General features: G+C 41.3%; 2 protein-coding genes across 5 annotated transcripts in view; both read right to left on the bottom strand.

The window, feature by feature from the left end:
• PKD2L2 (polycystin 2 like 2, transient receptor potential cation channel) overlaps window positions 1-10,478 on the bottom strand; it is a 30,400-nt gene extending 19,922 nt beyond the window's left edge. The window contains exons 1-5 of one of the 2 annotated variants that reach the window (XM_029584046.1): window positions 10,409-10,478; window positions 8,026-8,073; window positions 6,304-6,412; window positions 4,034-4,135; window positions 674-801 (exon numbers count right to left, since the gene is read on the bottom strand). In XM_029584046.1, coding sequence (XP_029439906.1) covers window positions 674-801; window positions 4,034-4,135; window positions 6,304-6,370 — 297 coding nt within the window. In that variant the 5' untranslated portion in view covers window positions 6,371-6,412; window positions 8,026-8,073; window positions 10,409-10,478. Of the gene's footprint in view, window positions 1-673; window positions 802-4,033; window positions 4,136-6,303; window positions 6,413-7,982; window positions 8,074-10,408 lie in introns of both variants that reach the window. The other variant, XM_029584047.1, reaches the window with a different exon arrangement.
• Window positions 10,479-14,919: 4,441 nt separating this feature from the next.
• Window positions 14,920-19,507, bottom strand: part of MYOT (myotilin) — a 28,887-nt gene continuing 24,299 nt past the window's right edge. For all 3 annotated transcript variants that reach the window (XM_029583700.1, XM_029583699.1, XM_029583701.1), the window contains 3 exons: window positions 19,141-19,306; window positions 16,254-16,387; window positions 14,920-15,595 (listed from right to left, as the gene is read on the bottom strand). In XM_029583700.1, coding sequence (XP_029439560.1) covers window positions 15,423-15,595; window positions 16,254-16,387; window positions 19,141-19,306 — 473 coding nt within the window. In that variant the 3' untranslated portion in view covers window positions 14,920-15,422. The remainder of the gene's footprint in view (window positions 15,596-16,253; window positions 16,388-19,140; window positions 19,307-19,507) is intronic.

Raw genomic sequence — 19,507 nt, forward strand, 5'->3', positions numbered from 1 at the left:
ACAGGAACACACTATCCATTTCCTAGCCATTCCTCTTCTATATAGTTTTAAATCCTTTATAATTTCAGTACCATTTTCTGGAATGGAATCTATTGTAACATATAAACTGTGAAAGTATCACGTGAGACATGATTGTCACAAACAGGGAGTCTCCCATAATTTAGTGAGATTCCACCAAAAAAAAAAAAAAAAATCCCAAAAGACAACAGATATTAAACCAATCAATCACAGTAAAGGTCAAAACGCCACGAAGCAGGTCCATTGTATCTACATTGTTGCCACCGATTTGTATAACACACATATAAAACTGGAATCACTTAACTCCATGGGAGATAAACTTTAGCATGCGGCAAACGAGAATTGAAAGCATTCATTTGTGGTGCTTCAAATCTCCAGTTTTCTAGCCAATCTCACCTCTCTTTTCCGACGCGCGTGCTCCAGCATTAGCTTCAAATAGAGCGAATACAGAGAAATTCAAATATGATAAAGAACAATGGGAACACGTAGAAAGAATAGGACATGGGAGATTCCCATAAGAAGCCTCTTATGGGAATGTCAGGCAAAAGAGATCCAGGCAGACCTGGGAAAAGTTGTAACAGGCCTTGTTGCCTAGCCTGGGACAGAGGACGATGACGGCAAATAAATAAACCTAACACCCATGCAAGTCCTTTACCTTCCAAAAGTCTTCCATGCTTCTCACAGACTTGAAGTTGGGGCTATCAGGTCCACTGCTTTCCAGGAAGAGGTTTTCAAGCACTTTGTTTAGGTAGTACATGTTTGAGTTTACCATCCCAAAGGACACTAAAAAGAGAATATAGCAGCAGAGGCTATGAGAAGCAGGCTAAGGCAGCTATTCTCCTTCAGCTTGTTTTATTTTAGTTATATTCAGGCCCAAATTTTGGCACAGGCAAAAACAGCAAGAGAGCCTGAGGGCTACCACTGTGGCACTTCATCCAACCCGCTCCCACCCTGACTCCTCCGGTCCTGCCTATGGGCAACAAAATCTTAAATCCAGTCCTGATTATAACATTATATTAGACAGACAATGTATCAGCCAGCTGACCCTGGGTTACTCGCAAACCATCTGCAAGCTTATGGCTTATAAGATTAATCGAAATTAATCGAAAAAACAGTACAAACGCAGTTATCTGAGCACTTAGATAATAACAATATCCTTTACCCATCCCAGCACCCATCCCAGCACGGTTTCCGTAAGCACTATAGTACTGAAACACTCCTACTCGCACTAACGGATAATATACTAAGAGGGTTCGACAACGGTAAACAATATATTCTGATATTAGATTTATCTGCAGCTTTTGACACAGTGAATCACATAATACTAATCAAAAGGCTTGAAGAAATAGGTCTGCAAGACAAAACAATCAAATGGTTTAAATCATATCTAAATAACAGAACATTTCAAGTTCAAATTAAAAACACACTATCCGACAAGATTACCTTGAAAACTGGAGTCCCACAAGGGTCAGCACTATCTGCTACGCTGTTTAACATACATCTTCTGCCAGTATGCCATCTCCTCGCTGGACTTGGAATCATACACTACATCTACGCCTGACGACATCCAGTTAATCTTACCAATCGATGAAACTATTGAAAAAAACAATAGGCCTAGCCATGATGTATCTTGAAATAATAAAACAACTTCTAAACCAAATGGAGCTAATAATCAACATTGATAAAACCAAATTTATACACTTAGAAAGGAAAAGCATGAACATTACACAAACCCCAATATTTCTCAATAACAACCAACAAATTGACTTAGCAAAGAAAGTTCGCAATCTCGGAGTAATAATTGACAATGAACTAAGCCTCAAACAACACATATCAATAAAGGTTAAGGAAGGATATGCTAAACTCATGATACTAAGAAAACTCAAACCATTACTATCATTACCACATTTCCGTACTGTGCTTCAATCGCTGATTTTCGCCAGCACAGACTATTGTAATGCCTTGCTACTAGGCCTACCTAACACGACAGTAAGACCTCTACAGATTTTACAAAATGCTGCTGCAAGAATTCTCACTGGAAAAAACAAAAGAGATCACATAACAGATACGCTCGCCACCCTACATTGGCTTCCCATAGAACAAAAAATACAGTTCAAAGCACTGTGCCTAATACACAAACTTATCCACGACGATAAAGCAGAATGGCTGAACACAGCACTTAGAGTACATGTCCCACACAGAAATCTAAGGTCAGCAAACAGAGCACTCCTTCCCCTTCCTTCTATGAAAACCGCAAGACTTACCCAAGTAAGGGACCGAGCTCTGGCTCTAGCCGGTCCCATATTATGGAACTCCATGCCCCTTGACCATAGACTCCAGAGCAATCATAAACTTTTCAAAACACAACTCAAAACCTGGCTTTACATACAAGCCTTCAAGAAAGAAAACTGATGCGGGCAATGAAGTAAAAGTTATGTGGCATAAAGCACCGAATACCTAATTTTTTAAATCCTTACTGAATTATCTCAACATTTTTTTAAACTGTAGGCAACCTTCAGGACATATTGCTATGATACACTTAATCCCCCTAATAAACGCCTTATTGTTACTGAATACTATTGGCACCACCTATGTAATGTACGACCCATATTTTTGACTGGTGCCCTATTGTAAACCGTTGTGATGGTGAATAACTTAATGACGGTATATAAAAACTCTTAAATAAATAAACACTAGAGGCCTAAGTCAGGCCATGCACATTTGTAGGGTAGGGTGGCCACGTCTGATGTCAGTCTCCTGGTTCATGTTGTTAACAATTCTTCAAAAGCAGTTGCTCTGTCATTTACAGCAACCAAATCACTGTTAATTTTTCTCCTCATTTTCATAACGGGGGGGGGGGGGGCAGATTATACTTGATAGTTTCTCAGTATCAGATGGCGCTTTGAATAAAGAAGCACACAGCTATAATTGTTGATTGAAGAGAGCATTTAAATGGAATCGCACAGCCTTCCTGCATTAAACCTCTATTCCTCAGTAACTTTGTTGATTTCTCTTTCCACATCATCTACTGTTGTGCGATGTTGGGGTATAAAAGTGCATTAGTACACTTTCCACCATGCTGCCGTGTGTAGGACTCTTTGGAAGACTATTTGTACGCATAGAAGCCAATGTACCAAACAGCCACGTTTTTTGCCGAAATGACCGGCACTGTGAGGAGTTTGTCTTGCAGCGTCAGCTCATTTAAGTCTTATTGAAATGAGGGGCACAGCATTTTCATTATCACAAAAGAACTTAAATACACCTCCCAGGAGTGGTAGTTAAACTTTGTTGGAAATTGGAAAATGTTGCCGTTTTCCATGCTTAATTTTGCTGTGGCAAAATCGCTGACGAGCAGATTTGTGTGATTTTTCAACTCCTGAACAGTTTTGCTAAATTTCTGCATTCATCAAAGCAAAATTATGCATGCAAAAATGGAAAATAGGATGCATTCAAATTTGTAACTGTGTTATTTTTGCCTATATTAATTCTTCCATTAACCTGTTTGCCGTTTGATACATCGGCCTCCTTGTGTGATTATGAAAGCACTTTCCATACTTTGCATTCCCTGCTTATATTTACAGCAGTTCTTTGTGCCCATTTGTAAATATCTTATAGGGATGTTGTGATTATAGCCCATGTCCTGCATAGTCACACTGGTCCATGTTTGTTTCATGTTGGGTGAGAATAGGGAATAGAGAACTTTCATTACAAGACAGTTTGTTTTTTTGTTTTGTTTTTTTGTCTAAAAGAAGCCAAAGATCAACTGAGATGTGTGGCACTGCAGCAGGAATGAAGGTGGGCAGACCTATTTGCTTTGAGGTACTTATCCACTGCCCTACTCTTATGTAGAAATGAAAGTCACTCTGTTTGAGTCCTTAACACCATAGGCAGAAAAGCCTGAAGGTATGTGAGATGTTTTGGAAAGAGTTCAAACTTATTACCTGAGTTACGCAATGACAAATTCCAAACGCATAGTACATAGCGCTCAGACATCAAACCAAATCTTCAGACTTACATATACATGTATCTGTAAGAAATATGATGTATATTAACAGCTCTTGAAGTGTAGTTTTGATTTGTAGTTCTCTGCTGTAGGACATCCTAGGCGCCATTAGACCTGAAAAGTATGTATTAATATAAAAGTAATTGACCTGTGATAAATGTAAGAAAAACTGATTTCTAATCACAAAAAAATTAAAATGAAAACGTACTTTTATATGTTTACGCAACAGACCTCGCATAATCCCATTTTTGTTGGGCTAACAAATAGTTTATGCAGTGGAAAGGAAAATAATTCTTATTATATCCAGAGGATATCATAGAGGTTGACTGAGAATATAGGATATCTTTAATGCTCGGTGCTTTATTTATTTAAAAATTTTTCATTAAGTTAAATACCATCACAACGGTTTACAGAAGGGCACGATAAAGAGAAATATGGGTGGTATAGATTACAAATTACTCGTGTGCCATCATAGTACGGTAACAATTTAAAATAATAAACTAGGTGTGTAAGTTAAACCTGATTGTTAGGAACAAATTAGGCAGTTTGATTTTAACCTTAATATGCTTATGTAGGTTACTAAAAACTTCTAGCTTGGTGCATCCTTATCGCTCAACTATTTTTCTCCTTTTCTTTATCTTTATAAAATGCTTGTTTAAAAAGCCAGGTTTTCAGATTAGTTTTGAATAATTTCAGATTTGTCTGTAGTCTTATTTCGAGTGGCATGGTATTCCAGAGTACAGGACCAGCCAGTGACAGTGCTCTTTCCCTTACTTGCGTGAGATGTGCTGATTTGACAGAGGGGACAGTTAGTAGAGCTTTATTTGCAGATCTCAGGTTTCTTTGTGGTACATGCATGCGCAGTGCCGTGTTAAGCCAGTCTGCTTTACCATCGTGGATTAGTTTATGGATTATACAAAGTGCTTTGTATTGTATTCTTTGTTCAATTGGAAGCCAGTGGAGTTCAGCAAGTGTTCCTGTAATATGGTCACTCTTTTTTTTGCCTGTCAAAACTCTGGTAGCGGAATTTTGCAATATTTGCAGAGGCCGAATTGTAGATTGAGGTAGTCCTAAAAGCAGGGAGTTACAATAATCTGTGCTAGCGAATATCATTGCTTGTAGAACTGTGCGAAAATTGTTAATCGTTAATAGAGGTTTTAGTCTTCTCAGGATCATTAGTTTTGCATAACCTTCTTTTATTTTCTGTGAGATGTTGTTTAGCTCAGTTTCTTGAGAAAAACTTTGACAAAGATTAGCGACGTCTGGAGACAGGATGTGCAAAGAGAAGCCACAGAAGTGACCAACTATTTTTCAGCATTTATAATGAACAAGGGGGCTTGCAATTTTTTTTGAATGGTCAACTCTGGCCTGGGATGTTCCCATACACACGGATTTTATGAATCTTTCAGTGAGATGGTGGTCAGAGAACCAGTCCAAAGTGACCATCAAGACATCTGATGAAGCCATGTCTTCGCTATAAACTGTAGGAGAACTACAGTCTTGTTGCCAAAAAATAGTTTTGTTTTTCATGCACACAACCACAATTATAATTTGTGACGCTATTCAGTACCTAATTTACAAGGGCAGGGATGGCCAACTCTGGACCTTGAGAGCCACAAACAGGCTTGCTTTCAGGGTATCTGCAATGAATGTGCAAGAGAGATTTGCACACCCTGGAGGCAATGCTTGCAAATCTACTACTACTTAACATTTCTACAGCGCTGCACGACATACGCAGCGCTGTACAAACACACAAAAAAGACAGTCCCTGCTCAATAGATCTTACAATCTAATAAGACAAACATACAGGACAAAGGACTTGGGGTATTTCATAAAGCAAGACAATGGCTAAAAAGAAAAGAAAGTTTGTTAACAAGACTAAAAGCAGACAGGCTGAAAATGTGAAAGCGTTTTCGAAGAGGTTGGCCTTTAGCTGGGATTTAAGCACGGCAAGAGAGGAAACATGATCTATCTCGTGTATGTTCATTGTGGAGATCCTGAAAACCAGGCTTGTTTCTTAAGGCCCAGAGTTGGTCACACAGATGTGAAACTCCTTCCCACCGCGCCATAGCACATCAGCGTTCACATTTATTTTATTGGAATACTCTCTTGAATAAAAAGTGTAGAGGGCCAGATGTGCTAAGGCTTTTCTCCCATTCTGGGCCTGATTTGCTAAGATTGTTTTTCTCATTCTTTGTTTATGGGGAGGAAAAAAAAAAAAAGCTTAATTGGCCCTCGTGTACTTTGCTTACTTTAAGGTCAACTTTGCATTGCAATCTTACCACTCATTCTCCTTTGCCCCATAAGCCTCTCTCTAGATGATGAGGTGAGATTGTCGGAGGAGTCCATGGTCCAGTTTTCTTTCTGGCAGAGTTATCACACTAAGGGATCCTAGAAATATTACAAACGAAATTTTAGAGTCTGAAGGTAGATGCAGGGGCACTGAAAGGAGGTCATTTTCAAAAGGTTTTACGCACGTAAATGGGTTTTTGAAAATTGCTACGATACATGCTACTTTTATGCGCATAACTCCTTTGAAAATTACCTCCAAAGTGAATATGGTATACATTTACTTTCTGACACCACAAATTCCCATTGAGTCTCACTCCTGGTGTTGAGAATTAAGCAGAGGTTGACCACTTTAATGGGCTTGATTTTCCACATTTTTTTTTTTTGCCAGATACACAGAATTAGAAAACTCTTTTTGAAATTAGTACTAATATATTCCTCTTGGAGTTAAGAAAACTGCAGATAGGGTATGAAGAGTTTTCATAATCCTCAGAACAGATTAGGAGTATACCAAAAGAGCACTGTATAATAGGAGTAATGGGTACGTAGTGAGAGGTCCCAGGGTTGGATTTAAGATTATGGTACCCATAGGTAGAGGACCAGGGACAGGCAATTTTGTCCCCAGAAGTCATAGAACAAGAAGGGGAGTCCCAGTTTTTGGGCACCTTCACAATTTGGCACCCTTGGCACAGGCCTCTGTTGCTTGTACCCAAATCCAGTTCTGAGTGGTCCCCCAAATCTGATCTTCAGGTGCCACCAACAGGTCTGGTTTTCAGTATAACCAAAATATGCAAATTAATGTTGTTCAGGGACTAATTCTGTGCAAACATAACTGATCCACATTCATTGTGGATATCCTGAAAACCAGGTTTGTTGATGACTAATGAGAATTGGTGTTGGGGACCATTGCACTAAAGGATATGCTAGAGGTCTACAGAACCAAGAAAGGACTTGAATGGGTAAATATGAATCGGTTATTTACTTTTTCAGATAATACAAGGACTAGGGGGCACTCCATGAAGTTAGCAAGTAGCTCATTTAAAATAAATTAGAGAAAATTATTTTTTACTCTATGCATAATTAAGCTCTGAAATTCATTGCCAGAGGATGTGGTTACAGTAGTTAGTGTAGCTGGGTTTAAACAAAGTTTGGATAAGTTCCTAGAGCAGAAGTCCATAAACTACTATTAAGCAATAAGGATTAGTAGCTTGGGATCTATTCATTTAATGTTTGGGTACTTGCCAGGTACTTGTGACTTGGTTGGCCACTGTTGGACACAAGATACTGGGTTTGATAGTCCCTTGGTCTGACCTAGTATGGCATATCGTTTATTTTCTAATGAAAGAGGGTAAAATTAGGCTGAATATGATTTGTAGTCATTTAACAATTCATAAACCGTGACATCAGAACAAGCAGCAAACAAATGAAATATAAAACGAGAAAGAAAACATGGCAACAAAAAGTTAGAATAACATAATACATTCATCATAAAACAGTGGCAAACCCTGGACATTATGGGTGGGTGCTAATGAACCCAAGTTGTTCTGGATTGCCAGAGATTTCCTTTCTACCTTTTTTGCCTCAGTTTTCTATGCAGTGAGTGCACCATGCAATGAGATATTATTTAGTATGATAGTACACAATAATCATCCTCTCTTCCCCCATGCCTCACCTGTACACACACTCTATTGTACCACTTCTTTAGGGATTCTCACCTGTAGCTGTACAGATGGCGCTTCAGGGATCTCTATCTGATACTTTGACTGCAGAAATTTAAAAAAGGCATAACATAAAATAGAGTAATGCTTAAAGGGCACCATTATGTTGAAGTGCTACTACTGACAAATATAGCAGATTGAAAATCCTTTAAGTTATTGTTCTGTAGCTGGATGCTGCTCAGTAATAACTTACAGCATCAGTTGTGAACTGCTTTTTTAGAAGGTTAGGTTGTGGTGGTTAAGGTTTCCTGGCTTGTAGTCAATTACAGCCATGGCTGGCTTCAGTTTCAAGCACTTTCAGTTAATTTCTTCCTTCCTCTTTGCACTTTCCAGTTAGGACAGTAAGGAAACAGGAATTACTGTAAACGAGTAACTTGAAGCCGGAGCAGCTGCGACTGTGATATATAACCACCTGGGCCCTACAGAGCTTTCATCTATCACACCCCAGCTTTCAGTAAAGAATAAATGTATACTTAAAATTTGAAGTTTACCCTCAAATCTATAACTTTAACATATAGTACTAACAATTAATCAATAAGCATACAAACTATTTACTCCCGAATTATCAGCCTGCTTTTACTATTGTCAGAACTGATTCAAATGCTATGTTGTACTAACTCTAAGTCTTCAGCCTTTTGCCCCATGTGTTTACCTTACTGCTGCAACTTGTAGCATTTTCAGTGTATGATAATTTGTAGAATAATGTTAAACAGTGGGACTGAATGTTTAGTAGGACTATGTATAATATATACACACACATACATTAATTCCTTTGCTTTCCAGCTTTTGAGCTGATCTGACAAAGGGGAAGCAACTCTCAGAAACTAAGTATATTAAGTTAGTCCACTAAAAGGTTTCACCCACATAATTGATGACATTTTACTATCACTTAAACAACCCCCAAATGCACCATTCTGATTTATTTTTATTTATTTATTTATTTGTGATGTATTTCTGCAAACCCAGACAACTAATTATTAGTCCCTATCTAGTCTTCAAAAACCTTAACTAACCTAATTCTCTCTATATTTTCCTTTTATAGCTAGTTTATTTAGTATACAATGAGGGCAATTTTCACAGTTACCCTAGGTCCGTCTCCAGGGTTAAAATAGTTCTCCATCGAGCAGGTAAAATATCCCCAGCCTCCCTGATTTACTAGGTGAATATATATATATATATATATATATATATATATATATATATATATATATAGGTGGAGAAAAAGAGCCATCCGAGGGGAGGGAAAAATATATATACCTCTGTTTTCTTGGGCAGAGCTGACCCACAGATGCAGCAGGTGCAAGGTCCAAGATCACTTTTGTATCTGCATACCTGGTTCTTAATTTTCTAAAAGAAACTACCTGGGTACAAAGGTACCCATGGGCCATGTACCTGCATGGGCAAGTAGGAATGACCCCCTGGAAAATTTCTTGGAGTAATTCTTAATATATAACTATAACCTATTTTCAAACTCCCCGCCTATGTACAAAGTCAACTACTCATGGACCTTGAATGTCATTTTCAAAGAGTAAATATGTGCGTACATTCCCTTTAAAAATTGTGCGCAGGTCCAAAGAATTTCATTTCAATAGAAAAAAAAAACAGGGCATAGCTCTGAAAATGCATTCTACAACCTAACCATACCTCTGCGACTGGATACTCCTCAGTAATAACCTTTCGCAGTCTCGCCATGTACAGGCTCACTGTGGAAGCCTGTGCTCTCTCAGCCAGAGTGAGGAAGGGTGATTTTCAGAAAGATATTTTACCCGAGTCAATGGCTTTGAAAATTGCACTCCACAGTCTGCAAGAAACGACTGACATGGATATACCACAAGCCTCTCTGCAGGGGTCAGCAGCTCTGGTCCTTGAGTGCTCAAACGAACCTGGTTTCCAGGATATCGTCAATCAATATGCATGAGATAGATTTACATGCACTGCCTGCGTTGTGTGCAAGCGTGACTCCTGCACGGTCCTTGTGGATACCCCGAGAACCGGACCTGTCTGAGGCCCTCCAGGACCAGAATTGTCCAGCCCCCTGCCCTATGATGAAACCCACAGCATCTGTAAGAGCCCAACTGAAGCTGCCAACCTTCAAAACTAACCCAGAAGGCCTGAGTTCGTGCCTCACATCTGCATGGAAGGCTTCAAAAAGCTTAAGATAATTAACTGAACATCCAGGCAAAACTCACATCTGTACAATCCCAAGTGAAACCCATAAGGACTGAGATTGTAGCTCACATCTAAAGGAGGACTTACTGGAAGCTTCCCACAGGAGTTTGTCACTAAATCCCCCCAACAGGGCTCAAACACTCGTGTAGAACCACTAAACACACCCCAATAGCGCATTAACTTTATAAAGCACTATTTCTTCAACATTTACTTGGCAGCGTTTCTGTATATTGCTCCGCGCGTTTAGTTTCTCACGTTCCACTGTTCCAGTTCAATTGCGGGTTCCAACTGCCAGGAACAGTCCTCAGCACACCCATTTAATCCGGAAACGCACAGCTCTCTCACCTCTGATTGGCAGAAGGGAGCACCACTCTTGCAACCTTTCACTTTCATTGGTCAGATTAAAAAAACAGAACTCTTTTTTTTTTTTTTTTTTTTGTCCTGCAGTCTGAGTTACATGGGCTCTTCAGCCAATCAGGCACCGAGTTTTGATCCCCTTGGACAACATTGGAAAATTTTAAAAAAACAATAAAGATACAAACTTCAAAACATTTATCATATTCACCAAGACCAGATTAAAAGTTTGCAGAAGACGTATAGTCTTACCACACGTGATAGATAGCACTACAGCCAGGGTTGATAACTGTCAGTAAATTACTGACAGTCAGTAAAAAAGACAAGCAAAAATGACATGTTCACATAGTTTGTATAAATGATTTAATCTCAATAAAAAGTAATGGGTGATAGAGCTGGATTTCCGGGGAGCCTAATTGGTCTCAAGCCGATGTCTCCAGTGCCGTGGGCAAAGACTGCGGCATTCAGGAGTCGGAGGCTACGCCTCAGGAACTGTATGCATGAGTCTGGAGCTCTGCAACTGCCTGTCCTCTGCTCTCAGGCCTTCTGCTTCCGCTCCGTCTGACCATCAGCGGGTGCCGTGCTGTGGGAAGCAGTAGGGATGTGCTTTCATTTTGTTTCCAAACCAGTTCTAAACTTGCCTCACCCCTCCCAGGTGACTAAATGTGTCTCCTAAATTAAAAAAAAGAAAAGACTCATTCCCCTGGATTTTCTCCCACTCCCTAGCTCCTTTGCCCTCAGGTTCCTCTTCAGTTTACCCGTGTACTGTAGCACAGGGGGCTCCTAAGAGGGAGAGGAGTGATCCCCCAGTTGCTCCTGCCCCACCGGTTCCATGTTGCAAAACGGTGCTGGCTGACCCAAGGCTGGTGCCATTCTGAAGTACGTCTCTGCCCCATCAACGAAACAAAGCAAAATAAAAAAAGACCCCCGTGCACACCTTCCGGGAGCAAGAGTGAGCTCTTCTAGCAGCCCTCGCTAGTTAAAACATGCGTCAGAGTCCCGAAGAATTCTGAAAACTGTTCCTGCCCCCACGGCTGAGTTTTTTCCATAGTGAGCTGGGTCAGTCCCGGCCCAGACGGAGAGAAGAGCTACGATGACACATGGCAGGCCTTACCTGATCATAACAGGGACCCCTCCTGTATGGCCAGATGAAACCTTTTTTGCAGGAGTTGTTTGGCTGAAACATAGTCCTGAACAGACTCGCCATGCAGGTAGAGGAAACCCTGCAGTACATAATGTGGTGAGTCTTACCATAGTCGTTCCAGCTGTGCATAAAATAATGATGATATAATGTCAGAAAACAACATTTTGGAACTTTAAAAAAAAATTTATAAACATCAAATACACCTACCACCATCATAGGGCCCTGATGCTTACGCATAAACTGGAACATAATTTGTACTTTTATTTCCAGAGATCAGAACTTTTAATTTGATACTATATCAAATGTTAATTGCTTTCGCCTTCCATAAGTTACAATGAGATCAGTTTTAATCAAAATTCACAAACATACAAAAATCTCCCACGTAGCAGGTCTAAAGTTATCCGGATATATAGTAACTTATCTGGTTATATTCAGATAACCAGATTTATCTTTACAACTTCAGAAATCATTTTTAAGCGCTTTCCTGTGTGCAGTTTCCATTCAGAGAAGCTGCTGTTGAGTTTGATGGGGAAATCACCAAATTTGAATTGACTGAAAACGAACTATGTCTAAAGTATTATAAAGTTCCTGAAAAATGTTAAATATTTTCAGATTAGCTGTTGGTACTCATTTTATCTTAGACGCTATTTCTTTAAGGTTACTATGGACCTTTCAGTAGTAACTAGGAAGTATCAAATCTCCCAGCAGCCCTCTGCCTACTTCTTGATGTCATTACCGACCAATCTGACGCTACAGCACCCTTAAAGGGGAGGCTTCTTGATTTTCATTCTGGCTGTGCAATACATTTCCACTACTTTACTGCCATATGATCTTTATTTCATGTCATTTATTCATTCATAAATCACATTTGTCCTTACCAAGGATGAAAATTGATCAAATGTTTCATCAGAGCTGCTGTCTCATGATCTGTTGATCCCCATGTGGCTGCTGCTGCGAGGTTTTGACTGCTGCGGTTGCAGTTGGTGCAGGAATGGTCCTGGAGGCCTACCAGAGAGACACAGAGCTGGCTGGTTTAAAGAGCTAGACAAAAAACAGAAAGTGAATTGGGCAGCCTCAAACGATTCATTCGGTTACAGCAAAATGCTGTTCTGGCCCACTTTGATTACAGTTGGACTTAGTTGCTAGCTTCCTGAGGGCTTTACTTCCCCCATTCACATGGGTGCCCATAAGCTGGGGGGGGGGGCAAGTGAGGGCAGTATTTGTCCGTTAACCTCCACCTCCACCCCCTCCCACTCACACACACACCCACCCCCCAGATCTGAATGACAACTTGTTTTGTAACTATTTCTGTGATTTTATTTTAGTACTTTACGATTTCTTTTTATATCCCCCTCTGAATTTTTTTCTGTAGGCAGCTCCTACCCCATTCGCTTTTCTGCCCTCCCCAACCATATTGGAAATAGCAGCACAGGCGTGATAAAAGCATATGGAATGGGAGTTGCCATTATCAACCACTTACTGCATCCGGCAAGCAGTGGACAAGCCAGGGAGCTGGGCCAAGTCAAGCCGAAGACTCTAGCTTGTCATAAGAGCCAAACCCGAATGAAATTGCATCAAACAGTACAACCGTGCTCCCGCCCCGAGCAAAATTTAAATGTTCTACTCCTCAACCTTTGTGCATCCATATTCTCTGCTTGTTCCTTCTTTTCTTCAGTCTTTTCCATCTCAAGTTTAAAATATTAATATTGATTTTCATGGTACTGCACTCTACAGTGCCAGTTTGTGTCAGAGCATTATTGATGGCCTCTACTCTTTCTCGAATCTTGAGATCTCGGAGCGAGAATTTGTTGGAGATCCCATCTATTAAGCAGTATTGCTTGTACGGGACGCACAAACAAACCTTTGAGGTGGCTGGCCCAGAACTTTGGAATAGTTAACCCAACGATATCAGGCCCGAGGGCTGCCGTAAGGTCCTTTAGAAAAAAGGTCAAGGGATTTATATATAGTCAAGTAGGATTTTAGCAAGGTTTCGTTTAGTCAACTAGGCCAAGGTCAGCGATTACCTGTTTTTAAAATGAGCTGCTGTGCGTGTTTTTATTCGGCTTTGTTTTATTGTAAAATGTTATTTTATTAGGTTCTTATTTGTTTTTTGGTTTGCTTGTCGAGCTAATCTTTTATGCAAATATTATGTATGTTTTATTGTACATTGCCTAGGAATGTTGGATAGGTGAGTTATACATTTTATTAATAAATCTTGGTATTTTCATTCATTATGTATACAATTCCCTAAAGTTCCCCCCCCCCCCCCCCCCCGTGCTAATTAATTTGGTTTGCCTTGGCTCTGCCTTTGCTAGCAGATTTTCTGACTCGCTCACTTCCGGGTACAGGTAACTCTCAACCTGTATCAAGGGCTGGGTTGAAGTTGACGGTGCCCATAGACAGAGAGACTTGGGACAAGAGCCTCCCTCCTCCTCCCAGTTTTTGGGAACATTCGGAACTTGGTTCCCTAGGCCCGTGCCTATGTTACGCATTTCTTATATACCGCTGATTCCCTGAAGTGTACAAGAATGCCTAAATCTGTCCCTGCCTATACCCTTTTCTGGTCTCCTCCAATGCAGCCTGAAGGGAAGGGGGAAAGCTAAGCCAATGTGAAACCCTCTCAGTGACTGATAGGGATGTGCATTTTATTTAAAACGAGTGCTGTTTTTCATAAGAAACTGAAAATAGATTTACCCGACACTCAGTAACTGAACATTTGCAGACATTTTTGGTTTGTTACTTAAAAAAAAAAGGGGGGAGGGTCGCCTACCCTGCTTCCCTCGCTATTTCTTAACTGAGCCAGGGCCTCCCTGGGCCCATCTGCTCCCCCCACCCCCTCTTCTATAGGGATCTTCAATAAAGAATGGGGATCGCTCCTGCCCCCACTGGGTCCCCTTGAAAATGGCACCAGCATCGTATTATTTTGCAGCCATAAAGTAATATGGCCTTAAAGCAGCATGGCTGTAAAACAAGCTTTATAGCCCAGGTAATTTGCAGGTGGGGGCAGAGAGGTCTGGGGAGTCACTGGCTGTTTTACAGGAGGGTGGGGAGAAGCAGAGTGGTCCAGGCCTCTGTGGTCACTGACGCCACAGAATATCATGGGACCAACCGGAGGTGCTTAAGTTCACAGTGTGGCCGATTCTCATATTTGTCTCCAATCTGATCCCCAGCATCCGTGACCGGCATTGCCCACACCCACACACAATGACAAGGGCCTCTACAACTCCAATCGAATATGGCAAACTTTATTTGATTTTGAGAAAACCCTGTTCAGAACACTCAACCTACTCATAAGTAGTATTCTTACAACGTAAACATAGGCTAAGGTAACAGCAGTACATTATTCAGAAAAACATACAGAAAGAAGCAGTATACAAACATACTTGCATCATGTAAACAATAACTATTGCCAAAGTGTTCCTGATCTAAGATTTTTACAGTCTTTCAACCACAGGATGTTGAATTATTTTCCCAATAGTAATCCTATTGAATTGAGGATAGCAACCTATGATCTTAAAATCTATACCATTCTGTATATGTGTGTTAGAATAGCAGCAAACCGTGTGCACAAATCACGTTATAAACACAGGATAGATCCATGGATACAAAGCTAGAAAGAAACTGTAATTACAATTATTAATGCCTATAGCTTTATTGTGTTTATGGGTGCATTGTAAATAGTTGTTTAATCATTATATATATATTAGATAGATAGATATAGGTTCTTTTAAAGTTCTTCGCTCTCATACATTCTAGTGTGATAGTCCATGTGCTGGAGCTCTGCGCCTGGCATGAAAGCTTGTCTCATATTCAGTCCTTTCCCGTTGAAAGTGGCGTATTTGCTAAATGTTGGTCTGACTTTCAGCTGTTTGGTATTTTGAACTTCCTTGTTGGCGTAAGCTGGAACAGAAAAAGAGTGTGTTTATTATTTTCAAACATCAGCCCTTGATCTGTACAAAATGATCTTTTCTCCTATTTTCACAGCATGAATCCCATTGATAAATCAGATCCAAAGTGTTAAGGCAACTCACAAGGAGAGGCCCGCAGGGGAGAAAAAAAAAAATTCGATCTGCGGTTGAAAGCACCCCCCCCCCCCCACCCAAAATCTGGATATCCAGCTGCTGGTGAATGTTTATTGGATAAGAACCCAGTAAAAAGTATTTATTGCAAGAGGTTAAATAAAAGACATACTGAGCTCGATATTGAAAGCTGGCTTAAGTTAATTAGCCAGGTAAGAGTAATCCGGGATATTCAGCTGGAGGCGCTGGGAGCGGGGCAGAAGGTCCCTTCCTCCCAGCCACACAAGGCTGGATAACTAAACACCTACCTGTCTATATTCAATCATAGCTGGTTAGGTTTTTTGTTATCCGGCTAAATGAGGCCGGATAACTTTAGGATGGTATATTAAGTGGGACGTTTCCCCCACTGAATATATGTGACAAGTTATTCGGCTGGCTTTAGCAGAATAACTTGTCCACTAACGGGCCTGTTGAATATCGGCCTCCTGGTTGACTCTGCACACTGATCTTAGCCATAAAGAGGTTGAGTTATCACTTACTTGCAACATCTAGTCTGGCATGGCAGGTTTCTATTCCTGCATCATTTACTGCAGATATAGTATACCAGCCAGCATCTTTCTTGTTTACATTGTGAATCAGTATGCAAACCTTCCCACTGCTGTCCTGCAACAGACTGCAAAAATAAAGGAAAACATTTTGTAAATTCATGCTGATTTCTTAAATTTTTTCTGTGTTGAATATTGCTTATTTTAGTTATAGTGAATTTTCATCCAAACCGTACTCCTCCTCCTACTGTTTATCATTTCTAAAGCGCTAGTAGATCTGTGCAACAAATTACAGACATACATAAGAGCTTGCAGTCTAGTCAAGATAAACATACGTGACAAAACAAGAGTTTGTGGGAAGTGCATTTATTGTAGCAAAGTGGTTAGCATTTAAAAGCAACTTCAGAAAGGTGAGTTTTTAGACTGGATTTCAGTATGGCCAGAGAGGGAGCATCCCCAGCAACTCAGGAAATCTGTTCCAGACATAAGAGTGCAGCAAGGTGGAGTGTGTGGAGTCGGGACCTGCTGAGGGAGGATGATGAATGGAGCTCATGAAGAAGGATGTAGGGAGAGAGAAGAAGCGACAGGTATTGTGCAGTTGCAGAGTGCGTGTACTTATAGGCGAGTAAGAGAAGCTTGAAGTCTACGTGGAAGTGGATGGGAGTCAGTGAGGCGACTTGAGAAGAGAGGGTTACATGACCACAGTGACACTGAAGGAAGATTAAGTCGTGCAGCTGAATTTTATATAAGCAAACAACCTGATGCAGAAATATAAAGATATAAAAATAATGTTGATTTTATTTACTGTATGTTAAAAATGTTCTTTTTAATAATCCCTCTAAAATAAAGTGAAAAAGCATTACATGATTATAACCGGCCCTGGTCGTGGTTCAGATTTCCCTAAGAAAATCAGGAAAACATCTCCATGCATGCAAGGGGGCAAAACCAGGGATGGATTCACTTCTTGCGCATCCCCTAAGCTTAGGGGCAGAAAATCTCACGCCTCCCCCCCCCCCCCCCCCCCCCTCCCAAACTGTATGATCAGGCTTGGGGCAGGGGACTCCCCCACCAAAGACGTGCTGTGTTCATTAGCCGCTTCCTCCTCCGTCTGCGGCAGTCCTCTCTCTCCATGGATCTGCACCCGCCCCCACCCCCCCAAGATGCCTGGTGATGGCAGTAGCTCCCTACAAAGAGCAGATGCCTCTGAGCGGGTGCCCTACCGAGCCCAGCAGGAAATCCGGCCCAGGCCACAACTCTGTGCCTGTAATGGCACAAGAACAGGACTGGATTGGCCTCTGCAGGCTGGACCTGGTGGCAACCGTATGGACATGCAAAAGCACCGATAAAGGCAGCCCAGTCTGCGGTGGGTTTGTCCAATTTGAAGTTTATTACGAATACGTGAGAGAGATGTCCAATTATTCCCTTTGTACTGGACCCCATGGACCTGATTTTATCAAATGATCCTCCCATTGCAAACATGCAAAAAAAAAAATTATATGTATATATATATATCCATCCACTTGGTAGTTCTGAACCCAAGATTTTATGCAGCCTTTGACACCCAGAACCTTTGGAGGAGGAGTTTTGATGCCGTTCCCTGATTAAGGAAGGAATCAGGATTCCTGAATAGATAGAAGAGCCTCTTGCACAACAAGTAATGGTCCATAGCCATAAAATTTACCCGCAGAGGTCAGCCAGTAAAACGGGACTCGTAGGAATGGGAAGTATTTTTGTTCAAGTTCTCCCATCTGGCTGGATGTCCCCGGAGCTCGGAGGTGTGTAGAGACGCTAACATATCCCAGCAGAGGGCTGAATGGGGGCCCCTGGGGTTGTTTTCCTGCCCTGGGGGAGCGCCTTGCAGCTGAGCCGGTGGCCGACAACCAGCCGGGGCATGGCAAGCACCGGAGAAAACCTGTTCCAGGAGCATCCGACATGGGACATTTAGGGGATTAAAAAATAAAAATGACTCGGAGCTTGGAAGAGACAGAGGCGAGTCTCTCAGGAGGGGGGGGGGGGGGGGTGTGTGAGCCTAGAAGGGGACTCTCACGAGGGCTGGTGTCAGGCAGAAAAGGCTTCTCGGAAGGGGAGGTGGAGGGCATAGAGGCTGTGCAAGTGGGAGAGAGACTGGCTCTTCAATAATTAGTATGTGAGCCAGGTGAGGTCCGAGAATGTCACTGTGTGTGAAAACAGTCATACGACAGACTCATTTTCCTTGTGAAAGGATTGGAGAGGCTCGGAGAAAATTAAGCCCTTGTGTATTTTACTAGAAAAGATTTTCCAGCTTGTTTGTTCGGAGAGAGGCGATCAGCTTCCCCCTATAGTTAGAGATGTAAAAATGCACAATCAGAGGCCAACGATGGCGAGGGTGTTGTTTTGCTTAAAGGGCCACTGACCCAGGGTTGGATATCTTTTTACCGGGCAATTTACAACGGAGCACGCACAGTAATGAAGCATTCAGCATCAATATAAAACACAAAATAGTCAAACCTACAACAGTCATCTCCAACGAACATCAAATCCAAAGGAACATTTTGTACTGAAAATCTCAGCTACCGGATCCGGATGTGTTAAAGCGAGCAACACCCCGACAAATGGATCCTGACTAGAGAAAGGGGGTCTTTGGCAAAATAAGTAGAGCAGATCCCTTGATTTGGGATCCCAATTGCTTTAGGGATCTCCTGAAGGGTTCAGATCCCGGCATTACCCTTTGGAGCGACTGGAGTCAATCTCCACCTGGACGGAATCTACCGAGCTGACCCTGAATATCTCTTCAGTGGTATTAAAAAAAAAAAAAAAAAAAAAAAGCCGCAGATTATCTCCATATTTGTTCAATTTATGCCACTTGGAAATTTAGCAGAATAATAAGCAGGTGAGGTCCTACCTAATTCTGTCAGTGTTGTAGTGGAGCATTTCATTGTTCCTTTTCAGCAGAATCTGGGGTGCTGGAATGGCAGAGATGTGGCACTCCATTCGCACGGACTCCCCTTCGAACGCTCGTTTGCTTTGTGGTTTCTGGATAAAGACCGGGGGCCTCCTGCGCTCTTGCGCTAAATTACAATTAAGGAAAGAACATTGTTCAGATTGACCCTATTAAACGATAATTACATTTTGCATTCACAGGCGTCCTAACATAGGGTTTTCTGGTCACTGCAGCGAAACAGCTAAGTTTATAAATTTCAGAAAGATCTCTTCTGCCTTGTTTTTAATCTTTCTTTAAATTAATCCCCGGGGCAAAGTGGTAAACTCTC

Source organism: Rhinatrema bivittatum, chromosome 18, assembly GCF_901001135.1.
Source record: "Rhinatrema bivittatum chromosome 18, aRhiBiv1.1, whole genome shotgun sequence".
NCBI lineage: Eukaryota > Metazoa > Chordata > Amphibia > Gymnophiona > Rhinatrematidae > Rhinatrema > Rhinatrema bivittatum.